At 39.9% G+C, this 12,855-nt stretch overlaps 1 protein-coding gene across 1 annotated transcript in view; it reads right to left on the bottom strand.

Moving 5' to 3' along the window:
• PTPRC (protein tyrosine phosphatase receptor type C) overlaps positions 1 to 12,855 on the bottom strand; it is a 74,982-nt gene that overhangs the window by 45,742 nt on the left and 16,385 nt on the right. The window contains exons 8-11 of the mRNA XM_075541909.1: positions 11,787 to 11,909; positions 10,687 to 10,824; positions 7,619 to 7,741; positions 4,146 to 4,304 (exon numbers count right to left, since the gene is read on the bottom strand). Of these exons, the coding sequence (XP_075398024.1) occupies positions 4,146 to 4,304; positions 7,619 to 7,741; positions 10,687 to 10,824; positions 11,787 to 11,909 (543 nt within the window). The remainder of the gene's footprint in view (positions 1 to 4,145; positions 4,305 to 7,618; positions 7,742 to 10,686; positions 10,825 to 11,786; positions 11,910 to 12,855) is intronic.

Here is a 12,855-nt window from a genome sequence, read left to right as displayed (position 1 = left end):
TGTTAGTTTTTAACCTAAGAGTAAGTACAATAAGCCAATTTCCACTACATTCCACAGGGCTCTTCACAGCCCTGGTTTATGGTCAGATGGGAGTCACCATTGGCTTAATCCATGTGCGGACCCTGCAAATCGATTTTGGGGTTCAACGGTCTTCCATGGCCTTCTGCAAACCAGATATTCACAATTTAAGCTCTAATAGTATTGCCTTCTTCAGGTCTGGGTTTTTATTTACAATCCTTGGGTCATACTGCAGGTGTTCTTCCATGTGGACTTAGCTGTCTTACTTAGATGGCTGCTTGTTCGATGATAAGACTTTAAGACTCCAGATGTTATTCTTTTTTGATAGCTGGGCACCACGTAGTTTATTTGCCATACTTAGCTATAGCACTCATAGCGATAACTCCACGAAGGTGTGTAATAAGCAAGGCCATGCAATTAGCATTAACTGTTCTTAGACTGGGGCTAGAATTACAGGTAAACCCCAAATCCATGAATGCACCTGTGGTTTATATGGGGCCAGAATTAACTGTGATCTCCATATCCATTCATCTATCTACGGTTCATATATATTTCTGGTTCTTTTTAGTGACATCATTACCATTGTATGCTGGAGAACATTATCAATCACTCCCCTGGATATAAAGTCATTTCAATGGCTAACCTTTGACCTGAGACCTTTCTTCCGAGGTACCTCTGAGCATGAAACCTTCAGCCTTTCAACCAGTAGTTCGCCATAGTAACCCATTGACACCATCCTTAAGCAAGACACGTGTTTCTTGCTAATTTTCAGAAGGCACATACCCATGTCTCATCCATTTTCCCTTTAGCGCATAGTCAGTGAGTACCTGTTGTTTGTTTGTCAGGTACTGTGCTGCTTCTGTCCTCACGGAACTGGCTGTTGGTGGGGGAGTCAGTTCTATCCGCCAGTTCCCGTGCACAAAGAAGGAAAATGCCCCGACCTTTCCCACCCTCCTAGTTGTTCGATTTGAACATATTCTTGCAGTCATTCAGGTACTGTGTCAAGTCCTCTCATCAGTCTTCCCTGTTTTCAATGACCTTTGACTTTACTACTTAGCCTTTTCCAGAGACTTCTCTCTCTTGACAGCATATCCCACGTATGTGAGACAAAACGTCACCAATCTGGATTGTAAGGAGGATTCTGGTTTTCCTGTGTCAGACATAGATTAGTCTGTTCTTCTGGAAGCCCACAGTACTTTCCATGTTCTTCGCCAACAACATAATTCAAACACATCAGGTCTTCTGTGCTCTTCCTTATTCATCATCCAACTTATACCAGCATGTGCAGTGACTGAAAACGCCCTCGTTTGGGTCAAGCGTACCTTAGTCAGTTGGCCAGGTACTTGTCTTCCAAATGTCTTGGCAGAAATGAGTAAGTGCTTCCAGTGTTCCATCAACGAGCTGAAACATTTCAGTTGGTACTCTGTCTATTCCTGGAGCCTTGCTGATTTCTAATGGCTTCATTCTTAATAATGGACTTACTCCTTCGATACCATTGCTGGCATAACTCTTTGCTCTTTTACACTTTAAAAAGGTCTGGTGGCGCAGATTTGCCCACTGCCATACATTATTTTGTCCGGATTTCTGATTCCATAGGTGGAGATTACATAACCAAGTAAAATGAAAGTCTTGACAATTTCAATCTTGCATCTTTTACTGTCTATTGGCTTAGTTGTGAGTGGTTGAGATTTCTTTACATTGCAATCCATAATTAAAGTTGCAGCCTTTGGTTTTCAGCAAGTGCCTTGAGTTTTCCTTGTGTTTAAGTAATTAAGTTGTACTAATAGGACATCCTCCAATTCTGATTGCACACGCATTTTCAGATAGAACCGCTTCTCTATTTGCTCAGTGTCCAAATGTAATAAGTATGGTGAAAGGATACAACACATTCCTGACTTTAAACCACTCTGTTTTGTTCAAATCATTGCACCTCGGTTTATGTATAAGTTCTTTATGAGAACAATGAATTTTTCTGGAATTCCTATTCTTTGATGTTTTGTTCATAACTTGTCATGATCCACATAGTCAAATGCCTTTGCATCGTCAATAAAACACAAAAAAAACACCTTTCTGATTTCTTGGAAGCCAAGATCCATCTGGTGTCAGCAATGATATCCATTTTTCTACATCATATGAATCTGACTTGAATATCTGACAGCTCTATGGTTATAACTTTTGATTAATTTTTAGCAAAAATTCATTTTGATGTGATATTAATGATATTGTTTGATTTTAACTTGAGGCAAAAAATATTTTCATGTCTTTAGACTTGAGATAAGCTACATGTTGCTTTTTTCCCCAACTGCTGTGTCATCTTCACAATCATTGTCATGTTGGAGGCCATTGTTAGAAGCCCCGTGTCCACTTATCTGGTTGAGGATTCCCCTCCTTGACTCACTCTCTACTTTACCAAGTAAGATAGCTGCAGGGTTTTGTCCCTTACTATGATCTGTCTCCAACGTATGTGAGATGAAGTCTCATCGCGCTGGCATCTGGAGAGCATTCGGGATGTACTCCTCTAAGAGATTCGGTAGTTCTTTTGGAAGCCTATATTCACCACGGTATTCTTCACCAACACAATAATTCAAAGGCATCAACTCCTCTGTAGTCTTCCTTATTAATTTTGCAGCTATAAAATACGTATACGAAGATTGGCAATACCATGGCTTATGTCAGGTACACCTTAACCTTCAAAGTGTTATTTTTTTTAATTAGCAATTTTAAAGAACTTTTACAGAGGATTTTCCAATGCAATATGTAACTTGATCTCTTGACTGCTGCTTGCTTGGGTATTGATAGGTGGTTGAAGTGCAATGAACCCCTGGATAACTTTAGTCTTTCCTTCATCCTGATTCTGCATATTGATCCACCTGTTCTGTTATTTTGAAGCATAATCCATAGTGAAGGCTGTAGTCTTTGAAATCCATCAGTGAGTGCTTTCAGACTTCTTTCTGCCAGCAGACAAGACTGTACCGTCTGCATAGCTTTGATACCACACTCTTCTTACACAGTCCAGCTTCTCGGATGATTTCTTCCCATACAGAATAAATACAGGGAAAGGATACAACTCAGATGCAGACCTTGCCTGATTTTAAATCCTACAGTATCTCCTTGTTCTGTTTGAACAACTTGCCTATTGGCTTATCCACATGACCCCCATGAAAACAGTGACATATTCAGGAATTACTTTTCCTAACAATGTTATCCACAGGTTGTTACAAGTCACACCATCGGGTGTCTGTGAAATGCAGGTAAATGTCTCTGTGGTCTTCTCCCCTTTCCCTTGGGACCCATTTCATGTCAGCAAGAAGATCCCTCTTTCCATGGCCTCTTCTGAATCGGAAGATGACTAGGTTTGCTGAAAGTCCCTTGTGGATGTCATCTTACAGCTGCTGTTTTTGAATGACCTTCAGTTAAAATTTACTTGAGTGTGATACTAATACTGTTTTTTTTTTTCAAGAACTTAGGCTTTCTGTTGGATCACCTTTCTTTAATTTCTAATTCCGGTGAGGTATACCATACAGTAGTTTGATTCAAACTGGCCAATACCAATCTATTTCAGTTCACTAATGGCTAGGATATCAATCTTCAAGCATTTCATTTGACTTTCGATAACTTCCAATTTTCATAGATTTATACTTTGGATATTCCATGTTCTGGTTATTAATGGCTGCTTGTGACTGTTTCTTCTCATTTTGAATACTGCCGCAAACAAGACCCTGAAAGTTCTATTCCATCCATGCCTTTAAGATGAACTCTACAGTGAGGAGGCAGCTCTGTTTTATGTTGTGTGCCTTCCAACTGGAGGGGCTCATCTTTCTGCATTATGCCAGACAAACTTTTGCTGCTACTCATGAGATTTTCACTTGCGGAAGTAGATCTCCTAGCAGAAGTCGACCGCTAGATTCTACATTCCAGTCTGTCTTAGTCTAGAACCTCGACTGAAACCCACCCACCCATCATGGGTGATACCATTGGTATCTGTAATATCATTGACATAGCTTCCAGTCACACAGCAACATGCAAGCCATGACAACACAATAAACACACAAGTGGTGGAATGTAAACGTCAATGTTTTTCCCATGGCAAGTCTAAGCATATGTATATATGGAAGTATATAACTTACGTTGTACTTCTGTTGAAAAATTACATGATACAGCAATCCCATTACGCTGCGCTGTTATATTAACGTAGGCCAATAATGTCACCGAATAGTTTGTATAAGGTTTCAAATTTTCTAAAGTATAATGGCTTTGATTTTTTTCCAGATGCGTGCAATTCTGTCCTAGAGAAGGAAAAATTCAAGTAAGTCAGCAAAAATCAAGAATTTCACATATTTAATTTAATTAATGTTATCATTCCAATCAGGCACCACATTCATGAGTGATGGAGAAGCCAGTATATTCTTGATGCTCATGATATATCAACAAATCTATTGAACCAATACAATTATATAACTTCAAATGGTCAAAAATCATGTTTTCATTTATTTATCTTGGCACATAAAATATTTATTTTATTTTTGTATAGTCTTTTATTTATGAGCAAATATAGCCAGCCCCTTGTAGATATTATTAAATTAAGTCTTGACATGTGAAAATAATTTTTTCCTAGCACTTTTCTCTGATATGTCACATCTACTTTTGATTATAATTACTTGCTTTAGTTGTGGAGTTTAGATATAGACCCTATCTGGTCACCTAAGTTGGGTTTATTTTGCCATACTAGTATGAGTACAGGGTTTCTTTGGGGCTGAAGAATAAGGGTCAGTTTCACGCTGGCATCGGAATCCATGCTGTTCGTCGCAGGAATAAAGAGTGAAGCTGAATAGGCTTACGGAGTAAGAGACAGCATTAAAAGGAAAGGAGGGGGCATTTTTATATGTGAGACAAGCCTGACTAAGAAAGCAGATTCTTGTTGGGAAGACACACCCGGTATGTTGAATGTTCAAGAAGACAAGGGAAGGGCAGACTATTAATGGATCACTGGTTGTTTGGGAGTAGACAGTGGCGTCAGGAATGAGGTGCTAAGTCAGGTTTCACGTGGCAGCATGTTGGGCATAGCAGATACTCGATCGATAATGCCAATATTGTCAATAATACCAATAATGACAAGAAATGAAGAACTCACTCTGCATACCAAGGATTCGAGTGCCTGCTGAACGTGAACTATCTATGTTAAACATACCCACAACCCTATGGTTAGCACTAAGAAAATCATCTTATTTGACAGATGGAGAAAACGGAGTCACAGAGAGAGTAAATAATCTGCCTAAGATTTTACCATGAAGGCTGAACGAAGGCAGGCAGAAACTCCCTGAGGCTCCTGAATCCATATCTGTTTGCTCTTCACTATCACACTCATCGTTTGAGGAGGGAAGGGAGCAAGGCCTGCACTGGGACCTCCATTGTCTCACTACCTTATTCTTGCAAATCCCATCCATACAGTCCACTAGGATGAGCCTATGGACTTGTAGGTGCAAGGAAAGGAAGCTCTAGCATCAACTAGTGTCTTGACTCAGATATCTATCCATTAAATGGACAATATTCATATCTCTACCTCACCATGGAATTCTGAGCAGTAAGTGTGATAACCAATTCTGTCCTGTAATGAGTACTCCTCATGAGGATGCCTCAGGGCAGGGAAGGCGTGAGTCTGACAAATGGACACGGCATCTGCCAAAGTCTTATATAGGGGTCGACTCCTAGGAAGATGCCCAGCTAGATGCTAGAACCCAGTCAAAGTCGCAGAATGCTATTCTCAAGATCAGAACGGTTCGTTTCAGTGTGACCTGATGCTATCTAACTTATATGTAAGTTCAATGTGGTCTTCAATTAATGTAGTTGAATGAAGTTTTCATGTTAGCCAACTTGATTCAGAGTCAGTTTACTGGTTTTATATGTGTCGATGTTGTTTGGAGAATGTTTTATCTAGTAATTAAGGAACATGTGCAGCATTTAGAAATGTGATTATTCCCAATTAATACGGGCTTTTGGCTCTGGGTTAAATGATAAAATGCTGCAAATGAACACTGCTCTCTTCTCCATGTCTTAGGAGTTACTCTCAGTACATTTGCTTCACAAGTACAGGTTGTCTGTGACAAGCTGAGTTTTTATTTGACCCCTTTTGGAACTATTCTTCCGCCCCCTTTATGCAACAGGGGTGCGGAGTCTTCAAGCCAAGGGGGTTGCTGGTATTGACTGGAAACTCCTAGCCTTCCCACTTGTCTCCCTTTGTGTTTTAGAAAAGAGACCAGGAAATCTCTAACAAATCTCTCACCTGGCCCTCCTCTAAAGCATTTTGACACTATTTAAAATAGCATGTACCCATTGATTGCCAAAGGGTTCTGTGCTGCCTTAAGGCACACAAACAAAAATCTAGCTTTTCTCCAAAAAAAAAAAATAGAAAATGCTCAAAATAATTTCCAGCTTTGTCACAGCAATTTTGGAGGGTGCATATTCACTTTAATAGCTTTTGAAAAATAGTTTCGGATGCAGCAGAGAGTAAAAGTTTTGTCCTTCTGCTATCAAGGCCCTTCAGTGTCACTTGGCTCATTAAGTAGCATAATACTGCAGTGGTCCAGGGACCGTGTGCCACAACATGCACAACGCAGTAGGGAAACTCCACAACTGGAGTTTCTGAGCTTGAATGTATACCTGGATTCCCGTGAGCCTCAGTTTCCGCACCTAAGCTATGGAAATAGTTAAGCCCATCTCAGATTCATTAAATATTTTAATAAAATAGTTAAGTAAAATATACAGAAATATCTGATAGACAGGAAAAACGAAATAATACCACTTACATTTTCCTTCACTTTTAAATGTAATCCCTAGCCTTCATAAACAATGAGTAAATGAGACTATTTGGTAAAAAGGTACATAAATTGCAATAATAGTTGACAGATTGTTTCTGTGAATTTTTATTTGTGATTTTATTTTAAATAATAATTGCTTTAACAGGGATGCAATGCTATGAGTTCTCTTGACTTAGGTAAAATAGAAGAGGATCTCATGACAGCATGTAGTTGGGATGTATGGGGAGGAGGGTGGAGCACAGAGAACTATGTCCGAAGAGTAGGTTTTGTTGCAGTGAGAGAATGCATAGGATTTGGGCTGTGGATTCCAAAGAGCCCTTTAAAGCAGAGTTAGTTCGGGATCCACAGTGGGAGTGGGATACTCTTGTCAATCAATAGTGTTTGGAGAAGAAGTTATGTACAGCCTGACATTGTCCACTACCCCAAGGTCACCACTGCCTTCAAGTGCTGTATTTGTATAGTGGTATAAAACATAGGCATAATGCTGGGAAAATAGTGTGAGCAGTAGCTCATACTATTTTATTTTATTTCTCCAAGAGTTTGATGTGCCAACACGGGGACAAAGAAGAGAAGCAAATATTATGGATGTTCTGAATCTTAACCATTTCAGAGGATGGAGAATCTTTAGTGAGTAGAGCAACTCTAAATTCAAAGCCTACAGAATTTATATCACATCATACATGTATAAGATTCCTTAGCTCAAAGACTGAGTCCACATTTGTATACTCTCAAATTCTCCACTTTTCTTTACAATATCAATTACACTCTCTCTCTATGCATATTACCTGAGGCATTTGAACAGCAAAACAAAAACTTGTGAAAAGAAAGTTCAGGGTTCTCCCAGGTGATTTCTTCTTTCGCTGTCCTTGCTATTTCTGGGCAAGTAAGATTCCGAGGTGCTCCTGGAGCTGTTTTTAAAAATCAGAATATTAAAAATAAGACACGGAGAAAGCATTCTCTATAAGTACGGACTATTAACAGCCACATTTTGATTAAGCATTAGTTTGTCATCAAATTGAAAGGAAGGCATCTGGGTTGATTGGATTTTTGCTAGAGGCCATTTAGTAGAGTAATTGTCACTCCAGACCAGCACTGTGGAACTTGAGTAGTCCGCGGGCTACTTGGATAGTTGAGACTGGCCTATTGCTCGGTATAAAGCATTACCCAGATAGCCTGCAATTTCTCTGGAATGGAAATCTGGCATTTGTAGTTCTGAAGAGTTTAGCAATCAGTGATAAGAGAAGCAATTTCATTGCTTCCAGTAATTAGTCATCAGACCCCGAGAGAAAGCTGAAATTCATTTGTATTCCAAATTTAGAGGAGTAATTATTAGTCCATTAAAATGCACCCACTTATAGAACAGTTTGCTGAGTTTTGAAAAATGTATATTTTACCATGTAGCCATGATCACAATCAACATAGAGAATATCTGTGTCACCCCGTTTCCTCTACCATCCCCCTGCCAACTCATCTTCCAACCCTAGTCCCACAGTGTCAGGTCTGCGTCCTATTTCTGTTGGGCAAATTTGTCTTTTCATTCACTTAATGAACATGTGATGAAGCAGTAAGCACTTTTGATATACAGCATATGACACTCAGTAAAAGTTGTAGAGATTCATGCATGTCGCTGAATGTTCATCCTGACACGTGAGTCGTTAGTATTCCACTGGGAGAAACACACCTGATCCGGAGTCCTCTTCATCATGGTTAGTATGTTTGAGTCTACTGTTAATTGTCTGTCTCCATTCATCTGACTGAGGGTTTCCACCACGTTCACTAACCCTGCATTTCACCAATCGTGATGTCCTGTTCAGGCTACTGCTCTTTCCCGACGTACCTTCTCAGAAATTGGTTGTTGAGTTTTTGTTGCTGCTGCTTTTGTTCTGTTCTTTGTGGTGGGCAGACATCTGAAAATGTTCCCCGAGATCCCACACCCTGGTCCCTGAAAGCTATAACTATGAGGAGATAGGACTCCCTGATTGTGTTAGTTTATATGCACAGTGGGCCTTAAGAGAGGGAGATGGGTTGAGCCTCGTATACATGAGCATAACCGCATTGCAGGAGCTCCTTTGAAAGCATGAGGTCTTCCCTGGCTGAGGCCAGAAGACGGGAAGCATGAGGTGGGCTCTGTGCACCATTGCTAGAGGGGCAAGGGAAGGGCTCAGGAGAAGAAATGCGGCTTCTAGCAAGAAAGAACGTCCCCTGATCAACAGCCAGCAAGAAAAGAGAGACCAAGAGGTACCTGCAGTGCCAGACCTGGGCTCCAGATGAAAACCTCAACTCTTGCCACCGGCGGAACCGGCGCTAATACGCAGGGTGGTTGTCGAGCCGCTTACATGTATGGCAATTCATCACCCAGGAATCAAAGTCTGAGCAGTTTGATTTTGTTGCGATTCTTGCTGGGTATTTTTAGGCAAAGGGCTTCTGCATGCCTTCATTCGTTGGGCATTTTAAACTTACATGTTTTTCTATTTCTGCTCCATCTTATCTGAATGCTTTCTTTGGAGATTACTTATTAGGTTCATATTGGGAATTTGGATGTTCACAACTCCGAACATTTTCTTCATAATCTCGGAATTTCGCTGTGCTGTGTTGTTGGCACAGTGGCTAAGCATTCCACAGCTGGCCTCAGGGTTGGTTGTTTGAAACCACACCACTAGCTGCTCCCTGGGAGAAGGATGTGCCCGTCTGCTTCCATAGAGATGACAGCCTGGGGACTTGCTGGGAGCAGATACGGGCTGCCATCCAGGGTCTCTCTGAACTGGAACCCACAGTAATGATAATTTGGGGTTTGCATTTAGGGAGATTCCCCTTCTGTTTGGTATTCTTGCTCTTCAACTCATTTTGAGATATATTCAACATGCTATTTAATTCCTTTATTGAGTTATCTTTTATGGCTGTATTTTATGTTGATAATTTTAAACATAGTTTCTTTTTCATAATCACTTGAAACTGTTTTATAAGACTAGCCCTTTTTATACATGTATTCTGGTTCCTATGTTTCTAATGACTGTTTTTTACATGAAAAGGATAGTATGTTGAGTATTCATTCCACATTATTGAAATTGGAAGTCTTTTTATGGTGTATGATGATTCATTTGTTTGCAGTTATGGCAGTTGGATTCATCTATTGGGGGAGGAAATTCCGTCTATCCTATTTGATCTGATTTGTCTCGAGAATAATATAATGTCTCAAGCAATCTACCTACTGCTGTGCATGCCTGCAATTGAGATCGAAGATGGTTTTCTCCTTCTGTTTGGGATATCAGACATGTTACATTCTGAGTTGGTCATACTTAACTTCCTACAGACAACTACACCCAAGTTAAGTGAAGAATTTCACAGAAGTAGAATCTGAAGGAGGCGCAGGAGAACATCAAGATGAGAATGGTGCTACAGGGAGAAAGAGGATATGCAATGGGACTTTTTAACACACTTTCATTTCCCACATGTCCTCACAGTAGTGCACGGTTCTCAAACAAATTATCAGAGATTGGAAGCCTATGTAACTCAATTCTACATTAATTTAAAACTTGTATAAATATATGTTCTGAAATTCTTCCTCTAAACCAGCGGTTCTCAACCTGACCCCTTTGGGGGCCAAACAACCCTTTCATAGGTGTCGGCCAATTCATAACAATAGCAAAATTACAGTGATGAAGTAGCAACGAAAATAATTTTATGGTTGGTTGGGGGGTCACCACAACATGAGGAACTGTATTAAAGGGGCACGGCACGAGGAAAGCGGGGAACCACTGTTCTAGGCCTTTGCCATCATTTTCTGTGATTCCCAAGGCATTATAAAAGCATTAAGAAGGAAGCAACTTCATATAAATATAAATAATATACTCACTCTCAACTTCAGTTGTGATAGATTTTGTTTCACTGATAAATTTATGTTGCTGATAAAACACTTCTGACTCACAAGTATAAGTAGTTTCGGGCTTAAGGTTGGACACATTGATGTAGTTCCCATGTGATGACTCATTACCTGAAAGGAACAAGTCATGCATTAGCACAATGCATCCATTCAGATGAAAACCTAAAAATATCGTTAAATCAAATATTCTGAAGTCTGAAACACTTCCTTTTTCAGTATTTAATAGTTAAGGACAGATCTAGCAAATATTTCTGAAATTGAGTTTATGCTACTTTAATTGGCCTAGGATTGGTGCATTAGTTCTATGAACTATGCTAAAAACAGAGACTGCCTGAGTTAACATTTGCATAATAGGTTTTCTAGATGGACTCTTGTTTCGTCTCCCCTCTCCCATATCTCCCCCTTCATCTGAAGACTGCAATCATGGCCACTCCCATCCTGTGTATGTAACTCACCAAATATGCTAAGAGGTGTGAGAGCCCGTCTTCGTAAATTCAAGTACACTTAGACCGTGCTACAAGAGGCGGTCTCAATGATGGCCCGACCCTCGTTGAACTCAAACTCACATTCCTCAACTCAGCTCCTGGGCTAGTTCTCTTTCAACATTGTCCCGCTGTGTTGGCTCTTCCTTAAGAACGTAGAGTGCGAGGGCTGACAAAACAGGTCCCTGAACCACATTATCTTGGGCTTGCTTCCCTCTAATTCTATAGTATGTGTGGCATCATTTTTCATATAACACGCTTTTGTCATAAGTCTCCAAGGATGCCTTGTCTATAACAGCTGTCAGGAAAATTCTTGCAGGTTAAGGGATTCCTACTATTCTAAAACATTGCCAGGAGGAACATTTGTCTCTTTTGAGAATTGGATTTCAGATTGGTGATAAATAAAGATCATTATTGGACCCCAAAAAGGACCAAATGGAAGGGGGTGGGAATAAAATAAGAAAGATGAAAAGAGGGAGAGGAGAGCTAATAAGAAAGGAAGAGTGTAGAGACCCAAAGGAAATTACGCAAGATCTGGAATAGCTTTCTGCCCCTGTCCCTAGCCCCCAGCCCGCCCACTTATTCTCTTACCACATCTAAAGCTGTACGTCACATTTTCCTTACACGTGGGTCCATTATATCCCCATCTTAAACAGAACGAAACATCTGCCAATTGAGGGTGTGTACAATTAGTAAGTTCGAACTTTCCACGTGCTGTCGAGAAATGGAATATGACATGATTATTATTTCATCATCTTTTTCACAATTACAAACACTAAAATTATATCATGAGATGGTATTTACCAAGCATTTAAATTGATTTTGAAAAATTCAAATTTATCCATTAGTCATTTCTTAATTACTTAGTTTTGTCTTTTTGTTTTTAAGATCCATACATTTTGATAAAGTTTTCATGTAGAATTCATATTACCTTAAAAACTAGGACCCAGGCAAACATTTAAACAAAACATCAATTTTTGCATATTTTAAAATATTAATTCTATTTTTTCTCATTATCTATATCTTCATTTTCCTTCACTTATAACTGAATGATTTCTATATACAGAATTGAGGGTTTTTCTCTTGGGAAATGCAGTTTTTATATCATCACTTTATTGGTGTCCTTGATTGATTTCTGGAGCATCGATAGAAAGTGAAACATTTAAACGGGCCCCCCTCCCTACCCCCAAAGGAAAAGAGAAAACACCTGTCAGATTCTAACCTATTTAGATAGGAGTCACTTGGTCAAGGATGTTGAATTACAAAATGATGGCAAATATGGAAGTTAGACAGCCCTTAAATCCCTTTTTTAAAATGCATTTTGCTAAGATAAAGTTTGCTGGTCTATGCATCAGTGAAATCTACCTGATACTTTTTTTGTCCTCAGTAGTAGCTCAGTTGGCAACCCATCTGGATTGCCTTAACATGAGTACCAAACTCCCAACAAACTCACTGCCATCGAGTCGATGCCGATTCCTAGTGACCCTATAGGTCAGGTTAGACCTGCCCTGTGGTTCCCAAGACTGCACAAAGCCTTGCCTTTCTCCCACAGGGCGAGCGGCTGGCGGCCACCAATGGCATATTTTGCAGTGAGTGATCCAATGTATAACTCTCCTTTCTGTGGAAGCGCTTTGTTTCTTTCCACAAACATCGCGTCCTT

This window comes from Tenrec ecaudatus, chromosome 1, assembly GCF_050624435.1.
Source record: "Tenrec ecaudatus isolate mTenEca1 chromosome 1, mTenEca1.hap1, whole genome shotgun sequence".
Taxonomy (NCBI): Eukaryota; Metazoa; Chordata; class Mammalia; order Afrosoricida; family Tenrecidae; genus Tenrec; species Tenrec ecaudatus.
Note: the sequence above shows the minus strand (reverse complement) of the source record. Positions and strands in the feature narration are given on the sequence as shown.